Below are 25,019 nucleotides of genomic sequence, written 5' to 3' on the forward strand. Positions count from 1 at the left end.
CTTTATTTGGATGCAAAAACTCACAACTTAAAGCGGTACTGTAGCAGAGGAGAGGAATACTGATGCTGGTTGGTTGTAAGTCGGACTGTTTGACTATTTCACTGTCCCCATTTTTATCATCAGAAGACGACCAGGTAAGCACTAAAATAAGCACTCAAAATAAAAGTCAGGTACATTGGTCATTATCAGAGGATTAAAAGTCTGACAATAGATTTCATCTTGTCTCATCAACCTAGTCCCAGTTTCCTGCTTCAGGCAATTGTGGCAGTTTAATTTGCTAAATGATTTGATGTTGGTAAATTGGTCCGAGTCCACACAGGTAACTCTGTCCTCTAATAATGTCCATGACTTTTTATCTGAAGCTCTAAGGTAGAGTTTTTTTTTTTTTGAGTGTACTTTTGTTACATACAAAACTGTCTTCACTGTTTTAGCTGCCTTTACAAGTAGCAATTATATCTCATGTTGTCAACTGAGAGAGGCCAAAGAGTCACAGATGGAATTAAGTGGGGACTGCGTAAAAAGCCAGTCTGAGGTAAAATTCTCCAATAAAAACCATAAAAACATACACACGAAGCAAAGCATATTAAAGCAAAGCCTAAAGGCATAAAGTAATGATACCGAGGATTGAACATAATCTATTTATTCTCTGTTCTGTAAGGTAACTCAGGTAGTTGTCACATTTTTGTTCCATCAAATCTTGCAATAAAAACCGATGGTTTGATCCACAGTATGAGCTACATTCCATCATGGTGTAAACGGAAATATACACAAGGCATCTACTCGAAAGGATTGTATCAAAATGTTCTAAAAATATCTCTGGTTGGTTTCACAAAAGCAAACTGTATCAAAAGCATTGGCTGAGAGCAAGCAATAAATATATATTATGTATATTTATATATAATGGGCTTTGGACCCTTTTACACAACAAAAAGCTGGACAACCAATCACGTCGCTTTGATTGTGGACCAATGGAGTCCCATACAGCACATGCAATCCATTAAACTCAACACAATCAAAACACAATACAGAAAGAAAGAGAACTGTTACGGCTGAACATCAGAGACAACCTCAGTGTGTCTGTTTGTGCTTCATACAGATTAGGCCTGACCTGTCTATACAACAATCAGGGGCTTCTTCACAGATGTGTTCAAGCTACTGTTGAAAGCAGAGGCGTTACAGGGTGGGCGACACTGAGGGGGATAAACTTCATGATACGTATGAAATTAATTAGAATAAAAGCTGCGTGTGCGACCGTTTCTCACAGTGCATTTTCACATTTCCCTGTGTATGTATGTGTGTGTGCGTGTGTGTGTACATCAGGATCTACACAGCTTTGATGGTGGATTGCATTGATTTGTCAGATGGTCGGATGCTATTTCTGGCCCCTGTCCCTTCAGTGTTGCTGACACTGTGATGCCTCTGAGTGTTTGTCTATGTGGCCTTAATGCAGTTGTGTTGTTGACAGTAAACATCATGGGGCCATGAGGACTGCACAGGCAGCATGGTTAAAAAATGTAATACTGTTGATTGCACAGAAACCCTAATTAGTTAATTAATAACCTAACTGTAATACATTCCTATGTTCCATAACATTGCACATGCCTTTAATGAACACTTAGCACCATGCAACCTGAAGATGAGGTGGCTCCTGAATGCATCACAAATTGAACAAGGCCTTCTGGGATTATGTCTTTTTACAGTAAAATCTATGAGAGTCAATGAGAAAAGATGTCAGCTAACGTATCTTTCATATAAAGTTTAAAGTCTTAATACTCTTCAGTGTTAGGCTGGTATTTGATCATTCTTGTTGACTGAAATTATGCTGGCACTTATGCAGTAAAGGGCCCTTACTCTTAACACTAACTTTGGGAGGCTGATTTTGAATGTCATCTGCACAGCAGTCTGAAGCCACTGCAGATTATATGGTTATGCTTTAGCTCTTTTGATAATTGTACATACAGTATAGGAGAGGGATGTTCAGAATAAAAAATAAAGGCGGCTGTGATGACTGAGACTCATGTACAGTAACTTGATAAAAACCACAGCAGTGCAAATGATAGAGAGGAAGAGCAGGTTGACTCTCCAGGACTGTGTGGACTGACAACACCAAAGTGTCTGATCAAATCCCTCCTCTTTTGCTGTTCAGCTAAAAGACAAACCATAACCAAAGAGCTCACGTCTTCTCGAGCCTGTCTCGGGTGAAGTGATCGACATGTTTTGAACGTGTTAAAGGGTGAGATTGAGATGATGCTAAGTACAGTGGTGTGCACCACCAGAGGCGGTACAGTGTACAGTGGTGTGTCTCGGTCTGGGTGTGTCCGTCGCGCTCACTCTACTCCTCAGCAGTGTGAGACAGCTGCTTCTCGTACAGGCTGAGGACGTGATGCACAAACTGGTACTGCTCGCTTGTCTGGATCATCCCACCCCTGAGAAGCACAAACAAGAGCACTCTATTAGACAGGATGAAGATTTTCTTCCTTTTGTGCTGGATCACGTCGTGTTTCTTGATGACACATTAAACTAAGACGGTGTGAAAAAACACCCATTAAAAACCCACCACAATATTAGGGTTTCAACTGTTGGTTCCTTACCTTACCAACAACAACATTTAGGTCAAAGTTTGTAAGCTTGAGAGAGTTGTAAGCAGACTGAACTCTACATAATAAAACCTAAATGCATATATTTATTGTTAAAACTCCACCAACAAAACCTTTTGTTTAATTTCCCCTCATCCATGTCATTTTCCCTAGATGATCGCTAGGTTTCCTGCTGGCTCTGTTCTGTCCTTATTGTTCAACAAATTTCAATGAACTTCTTTGGTTCATTATCTTCAACTTTCAGCAAAAATCTGTGTTTATTTTAAGGTCAGATTTGTTGTGTCTAATTATCACACTCCCTGTGTTGCACATCTTAAAAAAACACTGATGTCTCATGCACTGCATTAGCCATCGTGTTTTTGTTTAGCTTTGCTTTAAACTCTGAATCAGGGCTCCCACAGCAACAAACAAAACATTCATTTGAATTTTTAAAACAGCAAGAATATCCATGAAAGTGTCCCTGTGATTGGAATTTTTTTTTAGTCAAATTAAAATGTATCTGACTTGAGGCTGCCTTAACCACAAGCACTTTTCAATACAGGCTAGATGTCCTGTATTTCTTTACACAATGATACAGGACGAGTCATAATCCAAAATCTGTGTCTTGTTTTTGTTTTTTTTCTGTGCAGTTCTTTATCACAAAATGAAAACATAATTTAAATGATGTTGCGAAGAAGTCGGCTCTTTAGGGCTTTTAAAATTTCAAGAGGAGGAACTTGGTAAGTTTGGTTGCAAAAACCTCATTCAGCATTGTCTTTAAAGGCTGCGTCTTTCTTTTGATCTCAGGCTAGGTATCATCATGTGCATATCAAGTCAGCAAGGTTCTTTTCCTGAAAGAAATAATAATGAAAAGGGCTAAAAATAGTCATGCAGGAACTGAAGGGACTGAGAGCATCTCACCTGTCCAGACGGAGCTGGCAGGTGGTTTTCAGGATGTCTACCACACCCTCAGTTCTCAGCTGCTTGCACAGGATGGAGGTGGCGATGAAGCAGCCGGTTCGACCAATTCCAGCACTGGGGATAAAAAGTTATAATGTTAGAGGAGACACCGAAAACTACAAGTTGATCAGTTGAGTTGATTGATGTAACTCAGTTTAGTAATGTCAAAAGAGACATCAGAGACTTTATAAAGGGCAACATCTGTGTTTCACTGCTGATCAGTAAAACAGACTTCCTCCAACATCAGCGGAGTGAATAGGGATGGGTACCATATTAGGTACTTTTATGGGTACCGACTGAATTCTGTCTGTAGTACCGAGTACTGATTCACTTAAATTCAGACAGTATCACGTTGGGATTCCTAAACACATCCTTGTAACTGTGAGGGAGTGGAAGGTAGATGATTTTCCTACTTGGACACGAACACAGCATTGCAGGGTTATATATGGATAAATCAATGGGCTCTAATTTCGTGGCGCAGCGCAGGGGGCGCAAGCCTGGCGCAACCTGCGCAGTGTTTCTCCTCCCTCTCTGCCATTTGCGCGGAGGGAAGCATGGAAGCGCAGCTCTGTGCTCCTCTGCGCTCCTCTGCGCCTTGACTGTGCCTCTCTTGGCACTACAGAAAACTTGCAAAGTGCGCCGGTCACGCCCTGTCCGCGCGGCGAAGGCCGGCGCAGGGCAGGTGCGCCTGTGCTTGCGCCGGGTCTACAAAATTAGAGCCCTTTATGTTAAATTGAAAAACTTTGATATTTTATAATTAAATATATTAATATTTATTACCACATAAACACACACAAAAGTTAAATTAGAGCAAATGAGTATGGATACCAGCTATCGGGCACTGGTATCAAATCCTTTTTAAATTTGAAAGGTACCATCCCTGGGTGTGAATAACCAGTACTGTTTTTGATTACTATAAACTTCACTGTATTTGTCTCAGAGTCACAGAGAAGTTAATGTAGTACCTGCAGTGGACAATGGTAGGTCCACTGGAGGGCGGGGCTTCCTCTCGTGCCCTCTCCACTTCTTGCACCAGCTCCAGGAGAGGTGGAGCTTTGTCTGGGGTCTTCTGATCCGGCCATGAGGTGTACCAGTACTGCCGCAGGCTGCGCTCTTCTCCCTCACACTGCAGCATACACATGAATAAACACATGTATACATGCAAGCACACACACACACAACCACAGACACACACACACACACACACACACACACACACACACACACACACACACACACACACACACACACACACACACACACACACACACACACACACAAACACAGATTTGTGTTCATGCATGAAATTAGAATGTGTTCATGTTATGCACTCATTCATGCAAACTGACGCTGATGTTTCATACACCTGTTGCTCTGCAAGTAAACCCAAATCATCACCTTGGTACTAGTTGCTTAGACACCAATGAATGCAGAGCAACAAAGCTCGGAAGAAGGTTGAGTGTTATCAGAAAGAGTCTACTACTCTGTTGCCTTTGGTGTAACATAATCAGATGCATCAGCTGCCTGTTTTTCCCAGAGGGTCTGACAGTGATCATTAATCCAACAGACAGACAACATGAACCAGAGGGGCTGAATAAACAACAAGCTTTTATCTCAAAGCACAGTTATATAATGATCCCCTGCTGATTGGTAATCAGATGGAGGCAGTATTTACTGAATTATCATGTTTGGCTAGCTAAGTGCCAATGTGACCAAGACCCCAATTACATAGAAAGCACCTATTACCAACACACCAACACACAACTGAAAACGAGGCTGCAACAGGAACTTTTATGAACCACACTAAGGTTCACAAAAGTGCATTTTGGTGAAATGTTTCAGTAACTCCAGGATGAATCCTTCTGTATGAAATCTGACACTATCACTCTTCCAGTATCAACTTTCCATCTTATGCATGAATAAGCACATTGGAAGAAAAATGCTGCAAATGCAAAAACATCGCAAGTCCTAAAACTCTTAAGCGTGTAATAAATTCTGCAGCACACATGCACTGAACAAAAAAATTATGATGTGCTAAAGAGCAAACATAAGTATGCAAACAGAGTACGAAGAAAAACTTTTACAAATGCATGTGTCACTGTTCAACCAGTGTTATTCTTAATCAGATTAGTAGGCTTATGTTTTAATTTTAGCTTCACAGACCAAGAAGTGTGGTATACTGTTTCCAATGCAGACAGCTCCCCGTTGTTTTACTCATGAACCCAGCAACTTCAGGTTTTTATATTTAATGGCATGCCGAATATAAAAAAAAAAAAAAAAAGATTTTTTTTTTTTACCGACATACCTTCAAAGTAAACACCCTTAGACTGTAGTCATCCTCCTGGGTTACCGAGACAACGGTGATCTCGATGCCCTCATGGGTCACAGTGTCCTCAGGCCAGTACTCTGCGCACTTCTGCAAGACATAATGTATGGAGGAATTGATACCGTTACACAGTACCGTTCATCAATTCAGTCATGATATTCCTCTTTCTGTATTTTTCAGCCCTGACCTCGTTCTTCTCCTCCAGGTTGGTGATCATCACGATAATCGGGCTCCTCTCCTGCCACACCATCCTCCAGAAGTCGCCCATGGTGTTCACAGTGGGACCCTGGGTGGCGATATATGCTCGCTCCTCACCCCCATAACCCTGACAAAATATATGAAGGCACACAAATGAGCAGAGAACACACAAAGATACAGCAGCTGTATTTCACTGGATCCACTCCGTATTAAAACTCCTAATTTTACTCACTTTGAGATAATTAGCATTTATGTAGGTAGAGAGGAAATCCTCTTCATCCAGTGACTTTAATATCACTCTGCTGTGTGTGTCTGGAGGTGGATAGAGAAACAGAGACAGATGGGTTTTTATTTAATCTACAGCAGAAAAAAACTGGAGTGATATTGACTGTATTTACTGTATTTTATCTTACAAATCCACTTGACAATGTGTCATCTCTCTCTGAATGCCAGTTCAAGTAACACTTTGATGCTATGACATATTTTTAATCAAATGTATGACCCAAAATGTGTTAAGTGCAAAAAATTAATAAAAGACAGTGTGAGAAAAGTTGCTTTCAAAACCTCATACAACAATGAAATGCATTATCTCTTTCTTGGCTGCTCCATAGCTTGTTGTAGCTGCACTCACTGGGTAAGATGGTTTTGTAGCGGTTCTTCCTCACCAGCCCTGGGTAGTTGTACTCCTTAGGGTCCACAAAGTTCATGGGAGTTTCCTGCGAATGGAAACAGAACAATGAGTGCTATGACAATTAGTCTACACAGAAATGAGGGGGAAGTCCGGGTTCTAGTCATTGGGAGCTGCGTTTACACCAATAATACATAAGAAGTTCAGTCCCAGGGTCTACTTATGAAGAGGTGAGAAAAGCCCAGACATCACGGTGTTGTCTGAGTATAGATCGAAGTCTAAAAACCTGTCAATATTAAGCAAATAAGTGAGCCGAGGTGTCTTAAGGAAGCTACTTCAGGTCCTGTACTTCCTTCTTTTATCTCTTTTAACTCATGTCTCTTGTCTTTTTCTGTTCCAGTCAAGTTCCTCCCTCACAGCTGATCACTGTCCCCTCCCTAATGCGTTACACATGCGTCTTGTTTTGTGCCCTACCAGCTGGTATTTAGACCCAAGTGTTCCCTTCACTCCCTGCCGAGTTATCGCTTGTGTATTCTTTATTTTTTAGTGGTACAGTAATTTTAACTTCTCATTTACGACCCTTTTCTGATTCCTTGTTGTAGAACCTGCCTGCCAACCTTCTACCTTTGCCTGTCAGTTGAATTACCCATGTCCTGAACCTCTGTTTTTTTAACTTCTCTGGCTCCTGTGTCTCAGGATCTCCTGTCCGAGCCTTTGATAGCCAGTCCTCTGGAGGCCTGTAGGGGCAGAGTTGTAGGTGGACCTTGGTGTTTGAGGCCCGCCCCTCCAACGTGTCATGAACCAGTTAGGAGATCTTTACATGATGACTTCATCATTTCAGTAACCCTCGTGCAGATGTGTGTCTTTAAAACAGACAGTTTTGAGCAGTTTATGGACGGATCCAGGGGTTTCTACAACATATGAGAAAATCTGCACAGGTTTAAAATGAACATCCAGTGTTGTTACTTCATGTCCACGTTTAAAACATGGGAATGCATCATACCGCCCCTTTAGAGCGGTGCATTTAAAATCAGTGCATAAGACACAAAATACACGGATCCGCTAGTAAAAAATGCAAGGCAAAGCATGTTGGATAACAGGCAAGGTTGTTCAGGCTAACAGTGTCATATTTTGAACAAAGTTTCTCCCTCATTGATTTATAGTTGTGTGATTAAAGAAAACTATGTTGTTCTACTAAGTACATTCATTTTGTGGAGTGCTGGTTTGATTGAAAAGATTTTTCAGTTTGTGAAAACAAGTGACAGGAGGATGGGGGTCCATCTGTACTTTTTGACATAAATGCTGCTGTAGGCTGAGCTCAACTACTACTCTGGTAGCTGGCTGTATAGAGAAAGGAGATGGAAGAAAAAGCTGCACAGCTGCATAGAAACCCCACATTACTGAAAGAAAATGCAGGGAAACCTCTGGGCGGTCCACATAAAAACAGACCTTGTCTTTAGTGCTGGTAAGACTCCGGGTTTGTTAGGAAAACCTTTAAAACACTGATCTAACACTAAAAACTAAGTCAGTTCCCAAGCAATTCATGCCATTGTGCTGTGAAACTGTGTCTGAAATGGTGTCAAGACACAATGATAAACAGTTAATAAAAAAATTTCCAACATCACACTCAACTCTTGCTGTCTGTGTGTGAGGGATTTAAATTATGTGGCCAACGATCTTGAATTTCATTTTTTGCCTAGCAGACACTTGAATCCACAGTGGGGTTTTGTATGCAAATATGCCTGAATCCATCCTGCCTCCGCCCACTAACAGACAGTGGAAAAGCTTACGGGTGTGTACAGTGCTCCACTTGGTGTGTTTGTGTGTGTGAGGGGGTGTGGGTGTATGCATTTGTGTTTCTGTGAGTATGTGTATGTGTCACTGTACGTCTCCCCTGGTGAGGCTCCCTGTTAATCTAAAGCATGTAGGTGGATGCAGTAGCTGCTCTCACATAAAACTCAGCCTGCAGGTTCTCGTCGTCCATGGCCCGTGTGTGTAACATGGCCGGGGTCAGAGTGTGAGTTCCTTGTCGGAGGTACTCCTTGGCGGACTGGTCTCGTGGGGACAGCTGAGCTCCGTAGCCGTAGGGCTCAGTGCAGCCCGGTGTGCACATGTCCAAAGTCAGGGAGACGTTAGAGCCCCTCCTGTGAGACGCAGATTCATAATATCACTTGAATTGTGATCTTGAAGTGAGAAAATTAAAGCTTGGATTAACAGTAGAGGGCAATGTTTGTCTGAGGGGAACAGGCCTTAAAAAGCTTGATTGCATTATGACAAAGTGAAAAGGCCTCAATGCAGATATACAACAAGAGTTATGAGCCCACAAATCCAACATATTGTTTCATGTCCTCTGCTGTTTGCTCTCACCTCTCCTGAAGCCCCACTGGAGTGACAGTAAGGGTCACAGCATCCACCTCTGCTTTGGTGTCAGTGCCAAACTCAAAGACTGGTGTCTGGGGTACAGGGTCCATGTCTAGCAGGTCCTCCTGAGCATCCGTCCACTCCGAGAGCGTGAAGGAGGGCTGGCGGCTCACAGACTGACGCCGATCACCAAGATCATGCAACAAAACTGTTTCTGTTGTTAATGAGCCAGTTCTGTGACGCCATTTCCACACCATGTGGATGACCTGAGAAGATATAAGAGATGACTTTTTATCTACTTGAAGCAAATATCAGGGGAAATGCAAGAAACAAATCCACAAATGATGGTTTCAATAATCTATTAGTTCCTTTTGAGGACAGTTGATTTTTTTTGATTAAAAAATAGAAACTCACACAAACACAATCCCTGCAACTCTTTATTGGTTGTCTTTCAATGGTTTTAGCATCGCAAATATTGCGCAATTTGTGACACAACCCTACCATTAACCCCAACCCAACTCCATCCTTCTCTGCAAGTTGAGCCAATGAGCTCTTTTCTTAAAATCTAAGAACAGAAGGTCACAACAATCACAGAAAAGCCATGAAATCCTCGAGGAAATGATTCATGCAGAAACACAATCAGATTTTCAGGAATGGAACAGTCTGTCCTGTGTTTTACCATGATAACACAGATGGCCACACCAACGCCTGCTGTTCCATTGACGATCCAGTTGTGCTGCTTGGTTTCCAACACCTCCCTCATCAACACCATGGACTGCCCAGTGCAGAACGAGAGAATGAAGAGTGAGACAACACTAGATTCATGATATCCACAAGCTTCTCCTTTGCAGTTGCCATCCAAAAACAACAGCTCAGATCACAGAACTAACACTTACATCCATTCCAAAAATGGGGTGACAAGGCAGGATGAAGCTCAGGTAGAAATCGATGGCCTGCAGAGCTTTGTAGATGGAGGAGAACGGCCCATTTCCTTCCACCAAAAAAAACACCCAGTACCCCTGTGAGGACAGAGAGGGGCAAATGGTCACAGTGAACTCTTCAGCCATTCATGCAGCAGTAACAAAGCAGCGCTGTGGCTGCTCACAGGTGAAGAGTGAACAGAGAAAAAAAGGTTTCTTCTGCAATGAATCAAACATGAAGTCAAATATCAGCATTTGGGAGAGAAAAACTGTCCATTTTACTTCCTCAAAGTTTGCAAAGGTGAGCGGAAATTGCTTCAGGAGTAAAATTATGCCTATAATGAGAAAAAGGGCCAAGTTTGGGAATATGTGCTGCCAAGTGCCAAATGCATTTCTATCTGTGTGATTTTTCACTACTCAAATTGTACATTAAATCAAAATTGAGTCTCACTTCTGCTGTATTTTTCCAGCCCCTGTCGTGCATTTACATACCGTGACTTGAGAGACAACAAACAGAGCGGCCCAGCAGTGGATCTCCACAACCAGCGCGTACACTTTGTGCATGAACACTTCTTCCTTCTGTGGGGTTTGGTCATCTGAAGGTCCAGCTTTGCAGTTTGGAAGATCTTTTTTGGGGCTTCTGTCACGAATTTTGTCTGCCTTTGTGGGCTCATCCAACCAGACGGGGTCCTCATCGGGCCTCAGGAAGATGGAGTCCTCAGTGTGGGAACGGGTGGAGCTGCTCAGTCGGCGGGTCATGGTTTCCCTGTAAAACAAAGCAGGTAATGTACCAAGAGTGCTTTTAACAGCAGATGTGGGATTTGCTTGATATCATCACATACAGTTTAACAAATACAAACTTTGCCTTTAGTTTGGGAAGACTGGGGGGACTGATTTCCAAGGATGTCCAAGAATGAGAGTTTATGAGAAGAAAAAGCAGTGTTTATGTCTGTCACACACTTTTTGAAGTTATCTGAGCAATTAATCATCCTCCATGCTTTGTTACCTCCCTTAAGTTATCACAAACAAACGGAAGGAACCTGACAAAACTACACAATAATACCAAGAGTATTTAAAATCAAATTGTGAGTGTGTGTCACTATGATTGTGTGTATTTTTTGAAGAAGTGTGTTCATGACAAAGAGGATTGCATTTATTCCACCGGCTTATTGAGACATACAGCTAAGCAGCTTGGAGTGGCTCTCATTTGCAGATCCTTGTGTCTCCATCAGATTGGACTCTATTGTAAGAGTGTGTGTGCATGTGTGTGTGTGTGTGCGTGTGTGCGTGTGTGTGTGTGTGTGTGTGTGTGTGTGTGTGTGTGTGTGTGTGTGTGTGTGTGTGTGTGTGTGTGTGTGCAGGGAGAGAAAGAGAGATAGGGTGAGGGAGAGATTCTATTGTGGAGAGATGAGTCAGGGGTAGCATGTTTACAGCCCTGTGCGTTGCCATGGCAACAGAGTGGCTCTCATCCCTCTCATCCGTCCTGAGCATGAGTGCGCGTGCGCACAAAGACGCACACGCACACACACACACACACACACACACACACACACACACACACACACACACACACACACACACACACACACACACACACACACACACACACACACACACACACACACACACACACCTCTTTGTATCAGTCAGAGCAGTGAATTCAGAGCCCGTTTCCCGCCCTGTGCTTTGTCCTTCAGCCATTAATAAAGGCGTTTTGTACATTTGGCTGATTACTGCCACGTGGTCTCAGGGGATGTGTGAATGCGGGGGCCCGTCAGAGAGGTTGTGTGCTGTTTGCGCACATATCACTTTTGTCTGAATGTGTTGCTGATAGCTAAATTTGTTCCAAGTAAATCTGGATGAAATTTTCATCAATGACAACAGACTAACACTGAAGAGGAACGGATTTCCATTTAGCTGACAGCAGTGAGTCAAATGAACAATACATATGAATATGAATAAAGCCCTGCACTCACAATGCATTTCACTTTTAAAGGTGACTCACCTTTAAAAGGCTACGGGGAGTTTAAGAGTCAGTCAGCAATCACATGATCAAGTCAAATCCTGTATCCTGGGGCAACCAGCCGCTGTTAGCCATTGTCAGACGGAGTTGAATCTGAAGGACAGAAAACAGCAAAACATTAAGTTAGGTTTTACGAGTATAACATTTAAAAACACAGAAAAATAATTTACAGTGAGGCTCATTTAATATCAAAAATAGTAACAGTAACAGTGATGGTCTATTCTGGTCAGCAGAGGCCTTGTCTCCTTACCAGGAAACACAAACGACTAAAACAAATTACAAATAAATACATTGGAGAACCACAGTGTTGGCTCAAGCCTAAACTTGTTATATCCTCCTTTCCTTATAACATAAATAGTTCCACAGCCCTTTAGCTGATACGTTCAGGTTCAGGTTACAGCAAATCAGAACCAAGCACCAAACATTTCATACAAATGAAGCAACAAAACTCTAGTTTCATCACGAGTAAAACCCAATTAGTTCAGCCTCTTTTTTTTTTTTAATCAAGGTCTATTTATTGAAAGTTTTACAATTTACAAAACAAACAGGAAAAAAAAAAGTATATAGAAAACCATATATACCGACTATCAAAAAGAGAGAAAAAAAATAAAAAAAAGAGAAAAAGAAAAAGCCCACCCATCAACCCACCCACTGGACAAGTATTGTACTATAGTAATCAGTCATCCTACACTAGCACCGGCTAACACAGAAAGATGTATAATATATTATGGGATTATGCTCTCTGCTCCTAACTTCTCAACAAATATCAAGAAAGGCTTCCAGGTTTCATAAAATCGTGAAACAGACCCTTTAAGAGAGTGTCTTATCTTCTCAAGCTTGACGTATTTCATAATCTCTTTAATCCAGTGAGAATATTTAGGAGGAAGAGGGTCTTTCCACTGGAACAGTATAAGGCGCCTGGCCATCAAAGTACAGAAGGCTAGCATATTATTTTTAGAGTTATTTAGATGCACACCCTGTGGCATGACACCAAATAAGGCAGAGAGAGGGGATGGATCTACTGGCACTCCTAGTATTTTGGAAAGAGTATCAAAGATGGACTTCCAAAATGGACGAAGTCTTGGGCAGGCCCAAAACATGTGGAGTAAACCTGCTGGGGCTTCTTTACACCTGTCACATGTCGGGTCTAGGTCTGGCCTGATTTTAGACAATCTGACCTTTGACCAATGGAGTCTATGGACAATTTTAAATTGAACAGCAACATGTCTTTGGCAGATGGAGGATGTGTAAATTCTTTGTATAATTTTTGACCAAGTTTCTTCTGAGATCTGCTCGTTCAGTTCCCCTTCCCACTTGTTCTTAAGTTCAATCAGATTTGCTGAATTATGATGATTGAGAAGGTCATAAACTTTACCAATCACCTGTTTTAAGTCTGTTCTAAGTGTAAAAATTGAATCTAACAAGGGTGCTGAAGAATATTGGGGAAAACCATCAATGTATAAGGCAACAAAGCTCCGCAATTGTAAATATCTGAAGAAATGAGATTGAGGGATACCAAATTTACTTCTTAATTGCTCAAAAGATGCAAAAGTACGGTCTATAAAGAGATCCTGGAGAGATGAAATTCCATTACTAAGCCAGATGTTAAAGGCCCCTGACAAAGATGGGGCAAACATGTGATTTTTGACTATCGGGGCAAGGATAGAAAGATTATACAGAGCAAATGATTTACGAAACTGGTTCCAGATTCTTACTGACTGTGCCACAATGGGGTTATTAGTAAAATAAGAAAGCGGTTTGGCCAAAGGGAGTTCAGAGCACAATAGAGCTGGCAGGGAGGTGTGTCTACAGGATGTAGTCTCCAAGGTTAGCCATCTGGGTGCATCAGAAATATTCAGATCTTTCATCCAATACACCAGAACCCTAATATGTGATGCCCAATAATGGTAAAGAAAATTGGGGAGTGCGAGGCCACCTTGAGAACGTGGCCTTTGCAGTATAGATTTCTGTATTCGAGACTTTTTTTTATTCCATATGAAATCTGATAAAAGACCATCCATGGAGGTAAAGAAATGTTTGGTAAGGAATACAGGGAGACTCTGAAATAGATAAAGGAACTTAGGCAATATATTCATCTTAACTGCGTTAATCCTCCCCATTAATGAGAGGGGCAGTTGATCCCAACGTTTAATGTCCTGTTTCAAGTGTTCTATCAGGGGCAGAAAGTTAGCTTTATAAAGATCTTTGTGGTTGTGCGTTATCCAGACTCCCAGATACTTGAACTTTGTTGTATTGATTTTAAAAGGGGTTGAATTATATGATATATTCCTGGCTGCTCCATTTATTGGTATCAATTCACTTTTTTGAAGATTTATCCTATAACCAGATATTTCACCAAATTTCTCCAAAATATCCAAGAGCCGAGGAAGGCTCATCAGAGGGTCTGATAAATATAATAGCAGATCATCTGCATAGAGTGACACTTTACATTCTTGACCCCTCTTTATGATCCCTTTGATAATAAAATCCTGACGTATAGCTTGCGCCAGCGGTTCAATTGCTATGGTAAAAAGGAGCGGAGACATCGGACATCCCTGTCTTGTACCTCTTTGCAAATGAAAGTGGGAGGAAATATTATTGTTAGTACGAACTGCCGCTACCGGAGAAAAATAAAGGGTTTTAATCCAGGATGTGAATTTTGAGCCAAAACCAAATTTTCTAAGGGTATAAAATAGATAATCCCACTCCACCCTATCGAAAGCCTTCTCTGCATCAAGTGAAAGTAAAACCTCTGGTATGTCAGATGGAGTGGGATCATAAAGAATGTTTAAGAGGCATCTAATATTGAAAAAAGAGTATCGATTCTGCATAAAGCCTGTCTGATCACTTGATATAATTGAAGGAAGTAGGACCTCAAGACGCCGGGCCAAGAGTTTAGCAAGAATCTTTACATCTGAGTTCAGAAGAGAAATTGGACGGTAGGAGCTGCACTGCCGTGGGTTTTTGTCTTTTTTCAGAATGAGTGAAATTATTGCTTCTCGCATAGTTGCAGGAAGACAATTGGAAGAGAGGGATTCCTCAAAAACTGAGAGAAGGAGAGGAGCTAAGCTGTGTGAAAATGTTTTGAAAAATTCAGACGGGTAGCCATCAGGCCCTGGGGATTTACCACTTTGCATGCTCCTAATGGCCTCTACAACCTCTTCAATAGTAATATCCCCATCTAGTTCTGCTGCCAATTCAGGGCGTACCCTCGGAATATCAAGATTGTGGAAAAACTTATCTAATACTGAATGGTCTGTTGGTGGCTCTGAAGTATAAAGGCTAGAATAGAAGTTATAAAAGCATGAGTTTATCTGTGAAGGGTCAGTATGAGTTTGGCCTTGTTCGTCCTCTATTTCAGATATGTATTGACTGGCAGTTTTCTGGCGTAATTGATGTGCTAAAATTTTACTTGCTTTCTCCCCGTATTCGTATGAGTTATGTTTGGACTTTAAAATTAGATTTACTGCTTGGCGTGTAGAAAGAAGATCGAATTCCATTTTCAGTATCAGACGTTGCTTAAGTAAATCATCTATTGGTGAAATACTGTACAGTGTATCTAATTTCAAAATTTCATCTGTCAACTGTTTGAGGCGTTCGCTATTTGCTTTTCTTTGTGCTGCACAATATGAAATAGCCTGCCCTCTTAAGTATGCCTTCATTGCTTCCCATATAGTTGAGGCTGACATACCAGGAGTCTGATTATTAGCAAGAAAAAAATCAATTTCTGATTTAAAAAAGTTTACAAAGGCTTCATCTAAAAGAAGTGATGGGTTAAGCCTCCATTGACGATAATCTATATCTGCATCAGGAAAATGAACTCTCATGGTCAGGGGGGCATGGTCGGAAATGACAATAGACTCATATTCACAATTGGTCACTAAAGGGAGAAGTTTTTTGTCAATAAAAAAATAGTCTATTCTAGAGAATGTCTTATGGACTGGGGAAAAAAAGGAATAAGCCCTAGTTGTAGGGTTACGGAAACGCCAAACATCTGCCATACCATATGTTTCCAAAAAGAGCTGGATGGCTTGTGCTGATTTAGACTCTGATATTGCCCTTAGGGAGCTACGGTCTAGGTATGAGGAAAGCACGCAGTTTGCATCTCCCCCTAAAATAAGATGATGTGTGTCCATATTGGGAAGTCTGGAAAAAAAATTCTTAAAGAACATTGCATCATCCCAATTTGGGGCATAAATATTTGCTAGCACAACCGGAAGTCCATACAACCGACCAACCACAATGACATATCGTCCCATGGAGTCAGAATCTACGCTAGACATCACAAAAGGTATATTTTTACTAATTAGAATCGCCGTCCCTCTTGCCTTGGAGCTAAAATTAGAATGATATGCTTGCCCAATCCATCCACCTCTCAGTCTAGATTGGTCAATAGTACGGAGATGGGTCTCCTGCAAATATGCAATATCAGTCTTGAGATGGCCAAGATGCATAATTATTCTCTTACGCTTAACAGGATGATTTAGAGATTTTACGTTCCAGCTTACAAAGTTAACTTGACAACCTAAAGCCTTTCTTAAATCACTTACACCCGCCATTGATCATCATTATAGACACTATAAGATATACACATCCCAAATTTGCTGACACTATGAGCTGAAGCAAGTGAGACGACCGACAGAACGAGTAAATCACTTTTGTCCAGTAAGTTCCCAACCCTAGTCCCCTGAAAAGAACATGGAGACAATAACACCCCTTGCAGAAAAAACCACACATAGGTAGTGGCAGTAGGGAGCAGTTATTAACAAACAAACAAACAAACCAGCTCCTGCCACACCTTACCTCAAGATCAATTTAAAGATTAAAAGTCACGCAATGAGTTAAGAGAACATCCAACTATGTCAGTGCAATAGTTTAAAAGTGCAAATGGGTGAACAAAACATAAGGTGACAGAGACATGGCTACCATCGACATATGTCACTCAGACATTCACTTCCAAAGACCGAATCATAAACAGAGGTTGATAAGTTGAATTAACTAAAAATAGCTGTGCATATTTCAAGAAAAGGCCAAGTGGCAAAAATTATCATTACTGTATAGCATTTCAAGTAATCTAACATTAGCTAAAAGAGTCATTTCAGTGTTATGGTGCAAACATGCATAACCGCGCAGGATTACAGATGACCTGTTTACTCACAAAAATACTTATATAACTAACCCAGAGGTGTACAAGAATAGAATGACAAAATAGCAGAAAGGATGTGCAAATTAGACCTTCTGGGTCCACTTTCGGTGTCCATGAATCTTCCTTTTACACAGAAGGAGGGGACAGGTGTAAATGTCAGTCATCTGGGTCTTAAGTCGTACATCATGCTAGTCTGTGTTTTCGTCCTCAGTTGTGATGGTATGTTTCACGTAGGTCATTGCCTCATCTGGGTTAAGGAATTCCTTGTCATCTCCCTTATATGAGATACGGAGTCGAGCTGGGAATAGGATACCATAGCGGACATCTCGACGTCCTCGGAGGATGTTCCTGACGTTGTTGAACGCAGCCCGGGCTTTAACAACACTTTCAGTGTAGTCGGGAAAAACGGAGATTCGCTCTCCTTGGTATCGGAGCGGGGCTCGTTCGCGGGCGCAGCGTAGTACATTGAGACAGTCTTGATAATAATGCAGCCTCGCGATGATAACCCGAGGTTTTCCATGTTTATTCTGTCCCATACCTCTGTGCGAGCGGTCTACCAGGATATCCTTGTCCAAGTTGAGAGCTTCCCTCAGCAGTTTGGAAACGGAGGTGGTGGAACACGAGCCTGGTCCCTCCTTCACACCCACGATACGAATGTTATTTCTCCGCTGTCTGCCCTCCAGATCCTCATTCTTCATCCTCACCTGAGCCACCTCAGTTTTAAGTTTGGCGACTTCCGTCTGCAACGTAGTTATGTCGTCTGCACAAGTTGACAGGCCTGTCTCCATGTCGGCGATGGTGGCTTTCATTTTCTCCACTTCAGAACGGATAGCCGTTGTATTATTTACAATTTCTGCTTTCACCTCTTTCAACTCATTTCTGATTAAATCGAAGTCTCCAGCAAGCGCTTCCTTTAGCTCCGTCCTGATGACAGTCGAAATGTCCGCTCTCAGTGAGGATAAAATATCCGCTTTCAGGTCCACGGCATCCATTGTTGACTCTGGCCGTGGGGAGGATGGTTTATCGCCGCGACTAGTAGTTGCTAACGTCGCAGCGTCGCTAGGCCTTGAGCTCGAGTGTCCGTCGTACTTAAATTTACGAAGCTTAGCGGTTGATGCCATGACACACACCGTCACAAACCTGCTGCAGCGTATTTATAATGTTGAAGAATGAGTTATTTGCACCCAGCTTGTATTAATTGCGCGATAAAGTTGTATTTTTACATAGGTAAGGCAGGAGCTCGTTGACGCACGTCTTACTCCATTGACACCTCAACAGCGCCCCCTCTAGTTCAGCCTCTTTAACAACCATATACCATTTTCACCTTTTCTGCTATCTCTATTAAGCACACAGTCAGCAGATGTAGATGTGTTTGTTTTTTTCATATCTGGTCAATTTTTAAAAATTCCTTATCAAAGCTGTTTTTTTTGGTGACACGTGCACCCCTTCAAATTATTGTTATTATTTTGCACGTGTCATGATTTTTGTTTTCAAAATTCACTCTACACTTATTTTATAAACATGGTCACTGATCCAGAAATATTTGTTGCTTTTTGGTAGATACTCGTTTTTGTTTTGCACTTCATATCGGTGTAGATCTGTTGCTTCTGTGAAGGACAATTGATTTGCATCAGTTTTGGTGCCCCCTGTGGACAAAGCAGGACCTCTTATATTTTTTCTGATCTTCACCTGTAAATTCACAAGTAATATTTATTTTCACTCACAAAAAAATCTCCAGCCAACTTTAAAAAACATACACCCATAATGCAGTAAATGTGCAACAACTTTCATCAAAATCTGACCTATAAGATGTACTGTTAATGTCTTTCTGAACTGTACCACGCACCAGAGTAAAGGAAACACCAGTCTATAATGTAGAGAGAGGTATTCGTAGGTTACCCCAAAGACGGCGCTTAAAGTAGCATGCAAACACTTTAAGTATACGCTAAGTACACCAGACACACACAAGGCGGATAAGTCTAGCAGCTCTACTTTTTAACACTTTTCTCCATCATCAAGTTTTAATCACACATTTAAAGAAAACAGCGCTAAACTATCAATAAATAAACTTCCTGTGGTTGACCTGCAATAACACCTTCGTTAAAGATAACCACAGACTAGCAGAGGAGGGTGGTGCAAGTCTCTGTGCAGTAGTTGAAGCAGAAAAAACAGATTGTTTTAGACAGAGCTACACATCTGCATAGATAATGCACATTGCTGATACAATGAAAGTCTTCATGCTGGTAGATGGTTCAAACCTTTCACCTTCTAGGAGGCATATGACAACACTCCTACATTTTAGTCCATTTATTGACACTTAAAAAAAGTGAAAGTCTGTTAATGTGAAACTTCTCAAAGGAGCTTCTTTGACTCAAATAATGTTGAAAGCTATTAATGGCGTCACTATGGTAGGTTGGTTAATTGTACTAAAGTTGATTTGCAAAGGTTGCACATCTTCTTCAATTTAAAATGAAATTAATTTTGTAAACATCACATTCTTGACTGTGTCCCAAAATCTAGAAAATAGCACAAAGATGAGGCACCTGTGACTCATTCAAGGAAATTTGGTAATCTAACTTCCTCCTGGGAAGGATTTTAGCAGCACCCATGCAAGCCCCCAGTTGAGCGGAGGATGGTGATGTAAGCTGACACACTAAACTGTCAATACCCTCCCACCCCCCACCCCCCTCTCTCCTCCTGGCTCTCCTGCTGTAAGATGCACAGATGATTGGAGGTAGACTTTCTCAGGAATACATCCAGATTGTTCCCAACCAATCAGTATGCTCCAATTCAAAGCTCCTTTTTCCTCTTCTTCTGCGCCACCAGACCCTGCTGAACCAACCAGGTGAGCTCAGACCACATATGAGACCCCACCAGCGTCAGGAACTCTGTGTATGTGTGTGTGTATAAGAGAGGGTGATAGAGACAGAGTACAGGTGTTGAACAGAGGGGATCAGCGTTCACTTCTCCTCTATCTCCCTTTGCTTGCTGGAAAGGTGGTTTTGAAGCGATGATGCCAGCTAGCTCGACCAGTAGCCATGGCAACCTGCATACATACAACGTACACACACATGAAATATACACACAGGCACACACACACTCCGATGGTATTGTATAAGAGACACTGTTTCCTTTTTGAAACACTCTCTGGACAGGTGGATGAGCGGATTGAGGGATGAATGGGAGGAAGAGCAGCTCTTTTTTTAGTGAAGGTTGTCTGAGGCTGTGACGCAGTGTGGTTGGCGTTTTCGTAGCTGTGGCAACCATCATACTGTAGCGTGCCATGCACACACACTGGAAATCGAGGTGAGATGAAAAATACAAACATCTGCACTGGGAGAGAAGAGACAATAATCGGGTTTGTCTTCAAAATGTGACCTCTCTTTGCTTTCACTCTGCAAGGTAAATATCTGTTTTTCTCTCAGTCGCTGCTTTAGCTGCTGAGAGTGATTTTTTTGGTTAATTTGATCAAGACTGTAGCTTCTGTTCTAGACTGATATCAGATTTCCCTTTCCAAAGAAAAATTTACCTGACATAAAAAAAACAAACTTGCATACTTTTAACAGCACAATCTTTCATCTGCTGACCCATGATTTGTGTGCTGGACAAAGCTTCTTATGTTTCTGCTTTCACACCATTGCCTGAGTGACACCCCTCTACATCTGGACATGTCCTTGACCCCGGGGTAGACCTTTGTATGTAATCACTATCAATACTTTGCACTCTGAAAAGAGCACTGTGACTTCTCTAATCTCTCTTTTTCAGACCCTTCCTGCCATGTTAAACACTTAACTTTTATTAAATCATATGACCGGGATAATTCACTCTCATATCAAATCAATCCACGTAACAGAGTCAAACTCATTTCCCTTCTGCCTGTTCACACTGTGGCAAAAACCTAGGTTTCTGTTTGCATTTTATTTAATGAACACCATAGTAAAGGTGTTTTTTTAAACTTGAGAAATAATGATTACTACCCAATGAGCCACTCTTGTCTGGAAACAGGCTGTTCTGCATTTGGTCGGCCTTGCTCACCTCAAAGGAATTGTAATTTGCACTTATTTTAACAAACATTTGTAATGTTGCCTGTAAAGTTGGATATAGATATTTTCTGTCTCCTCTTGTAAAGTTACTGTGATTTGCAAAAGGTTACTTTTAATTTCATTTTTAATGTGGTAGGTAAGGAAGGGATTGCAAAAAAAAACAAAACAAAAAACATGGCTGGTGTCAATCTACCAGGCTACTAGCCATTGTTAGCTGTTGTTAGCATGCCCTGCACTGGAGTTTGCGCGTACCACATGAAGAATGTAAATAACACTATAACAATATTTCCATATACAGACATCCAGCAGTAGTATGTCAACGGCTGATTAAGTGGCTGATTTAGTGTGACAAACACTAGTCAGAAAATAAACCGAATATTACTGTTTAAACATGGAGCAGCCATCTTTAATTTTAAACTCTGGGGTGGTGTGGGTCTGACACCTTCCCAGTTGGAAATTCTGGCCTCGGGGTATTCCAGTTGAACTTTACCACTCGGAACTCGTAAATCCCAAGCAGGTTAATTGTACAAAGCACAGACAAAATGTTGAGATGTGAAGGGTGCCTCTCTAAAGCCGGGCATACACTGCGATATTTTAAATCATTTGACACAGCTCCATCTCAAACTGCACGACTAGATCGCAAAGTTCAAAAGTTCGCAGCCCATGAATCATGTTCACACACTACACGACCAGATGCTCTGATGCGACTTCACCGTTCACACAATACGTCCATGTACCACACGTCGGACCCCGTATCATTCTTCTTCTATGGTGTTTTGACCGAAACGTCAAATATAGACAAGAGAAGAAAAGAAGACGCACCCGGAAGTGGGAGACGCATATGGAAGATGCGCGACAAAAACAAGCGCGTTGCCTTGGCAATTTGTGCCATTCTGTGCGCAGGGACGACCACAAAAAAGAGAGGCAAACGTATATGGGTTAAAAACTGGCTGGGCAGATACGGTCTGTCAATTCTTCAGCGGGAACTGGAGGTAAGCAAGCTTCTTCATCTGTGCATTGCGCATGCTCTGTGTGAGAGGTTGAGGCAAGTCGGCTCGTAGCACTGCTTCTACTGTGCGATACCTTCACGAGGAGCGACCAGGATTTCAAACAAGTTTGATATTCTTGCGATCACCGATTTTTGATCGGTAGCACGTCGTGAGACATCAATCTCTTGTTGTTACCCCACATACACTAGACGAAGCACGACACACGATTGAGCTGAAATTCAGCCCAATCCCCAAAATAGTCGCATGACTGGCAAATTGGCTCAAAACGAGCCGACAGTCATACAGTGTATGCTCGGCTTAAGTCTAATGTTGTCCTATGAAAAGATTAAGGGGTGATATTTTTACCATCAGAAAACTTGACTTAATGTGTGTACAGTATGAGATCAGCCAAGAGTTAAGAGGAACCGCTTTGTCCAGAGAGGGCGCCAAAACCAACGCTAACAGGATGTTCCTCACATGAGCTATAACAGTAATTTTGGACTGAATAACATATTTCAGCTCTGAACTATATATAAATCATTGTCTACACAGCAACACTGTTTTAAATTCACAAGCCTCTCCATTCAAATTGTCCCCAGCTGGACTGATGAAGTAGTCTGAAGTAAATTACATTGCATTAAATCAGCGCTGTATAGTAAGCCATGGCCTCTTTCCCAGGAGAACAGAGGGAGCAGGTGACTGTCTGCTGGAGCATTTGTAAATCTCTACTCCTGCATTCACAAACAAGAGGAAATTAATGCAGTTTTTTTTTTTCCTTCGGTGACAGCTGGCTCGTGATTTAATGGACGGCCCAGGTGCTACCATGTCTCCGTCTGGAATTTTTTTTTCAGGAATCTATGGTTTCTGCTACATTATTTTTAAGCCAAGGATTTGTTTGCATTTTCTGCTTTCATTAGGAATAAATCTCAATTATAGTCTGTTTTTTTCAAGGGTATCGAGTGTGTTGTTGAAGTGCTGAATGTGGAGGGAGACGAGGTAAGAGGAAGCTCTTCTTGAAAGTGATGATGTTATGGTAACATGAGATGAAGTCATGGGGGCCAAGATCTGCCTCATCAACCTTTCTGTGACACACACACACACACACACACACACACACACACACACACACACACACACACACACACACACACACACATACACACACACACACACACACACACACACACACACACACTTGAACGGATAAAATTCTGTTTTTGAGGCACACACAAGCTCTTGTTGACCTTAAAAACAAGCACACAGCTCGCCTGCAGGTTCCTCTTCTATATAACACAGACAGATAATCAATCCTTCCCACTGTTTACATACGCCTGTACAATCTCTTGCTGCAGCTCCAGAGGTATTTTTAAGAGAAATTTCATTACAGACGTATTAACTTACACTTCAGCCTAAGCTATACTGTATGAATAATTAAAACGTGCAGCTCAAGGAATTGATTTACATTCTTCTGGAGATAAATTTGGAATCCAAAAGATTGTGCTACATAATTGCACTGCATCAAAACAGCGGTGCAAAGCAGCTTTCATATCATATTCAGTCATTCATGCTAAGACAACACATCATTCATATCACGTACATGGCTACGGTGAGCCAGAGCGACCACACAGCGCAGAGCTGCATGGATTGGTAATGAATCACCCGGGAGGTGGACTGTTGCATCTCTCTCTCTGGTGACTCCCACATTGTCACAGAGAAATGACACAACAGAGGAAATCAAGCTCTGAGTGATGAAGGATGACAGAGGATGCACAGAAATAAAATAACGAGAAGATCAACCTGTTGGCAAATGTTCAACTTGAAGAGCTCTGAGAATCAACACACGCTAAGAGACTGAGGCAACAGCAAAGATCCCTACCTTTTCACAGCCAGGAGAGCGCAGCAGCCATATGCACTGTTGGGGCTTTGCTGAGGAATTGGCATTCACCTCATGTCGCACAGGGGAGAGAGGGAGAGACAGAGGGAGTAGAAGAGGAGGAGGAGGAGGTGGTACAGGAACAGTCACTCACTCACAGCCTTAAGTCTGGTTAGGATAAGTCCTCTTACCTGGTTGAGCCCGTCTTCACATCGCCATCTGCCGATCTGCTCCCTCCGAGCCAAAGACTGGGAGCCAAACACCAACAACCACGCCAATCCCTTCACTGCTCCTCCGTCTGCAGGAAGAAGGAGTGTTTTTGCATGTAAGAAGGAGCAAGGCGACAGTGAGAGGAAGCGGAGGAGTGTGTGGGGGTTAGAGTAGGAAGATTCTGCCAATTTAGGAGTGTGTGTGTGTGTGTGTGTGTGTGTGTTTGAAAAAGAGCTTGAGGTTTTAAAGTCTAATGTTTTTTTTTTCCTTTTGTTTGTGTCCTGGAGGAGAGAGCGATCCACAGGCGGCAGCTTCGTCTAGGTATATGCAGCAAGAGGCTGTGCGGTAGCCTTGGCAACAGAGCCAGAATGAGGGAGAGTGAGGGAGCAAGTGAGAGGGAGAAGGGAGGGAGAAAAAAAAGAGATAGAGGGAGACGGAGAGAGAGAAAACATAAATCACACTGTGGGTACATGGATCCGTTCATGCAGTGACATTTCATCCACTTACTGCTAAAAGATGGTTGCCACTCTCCTCATGGTAAACCACTGAATTCAACACTAGTCGATGCTTGTATTATTTACATCATTTTAAACCAAACGTAAACTAACCTTAACTTTCCCTACAGACAATTATTTTATCAGTAAAGCCTCAGGTGGCTTAACCCTTCATTGGGAAAGCCTTTTGTTGTAGAAAAAAAAACAGCAAAAACTCAACATATTTCAAGAACGCCTTCGTTCCACAGCTAGATCATTTATTTATATGGGAA

The 25,019-nt window shown here is 41.9% G+C and overlaps 1 protein-coding gene across 2 annotated transcripts; it reads right to left on the bottom strand.

Annotated features, from left to right (window-relative positions):
• On the bottom strand, positions 1–24,622 carry ptpn5 (protein tyrosine phosphatase non-receptor type 5). Of its 2 annotated transcripts, XM_074678155.1 has the most exons (15): positions 24,235–24,622; positions 24,047–24,115; positions 11,975–12,085; positions 10,462–10,735; positions 9,946–10,068; positions 9,729–9,824; positions 9,056–9,315; positions 8,640–8,832; positions 6,692–6,776; positions 6,293–6,372; positions 6,050–6,187; positions 5,842–5,952; positions 4,502–4,662; positions 3,498–3,611; positions 1–2,426 (listed from the first exon to the last, which is right to left on the bottom strand). In XM_074678155.1, exons 4-15 carry the CDS (start codon positions 10,726–10,728, stop codon positions 2,333–2,335), a joined length of 1,722 nt encoding a protein of 573 aa, XP_074534256.1. In that variant the 5' UTR covers positions 10,729–10,735; positions 11,975–12,085; positions 24,047–24,115; positions 24,235–24,622; the 3' UTR covers positions 1–2,332. The 2 variants fall into 2 exon arrangements, with proteins under 2 accessions (XP_074534256.1, XP_074534255.1); XM_074678154.1 differs by lacking the exon at positions 24,047–24,115.
• Positions 24,623–25,019: the final 397 nt, after the last annotated feature.

Source organism: Halichoeres trimaculatus, unplaced genomic scaffold (genome assembly GCF_033239565.1).
Source record: "Halichoeres trimaculatus isolate MK-OKI-2021-1 unplaced genomic scaffold, fHalTri1.1 fHalTri1_scaffold_10, whole genome shotgun sequence".
NCBI lineage: Eukaryota > Metazoa > Chordata > Actinopteri > Labriformes > Labridae > Halichoeres > Halichoeres trimaculatus.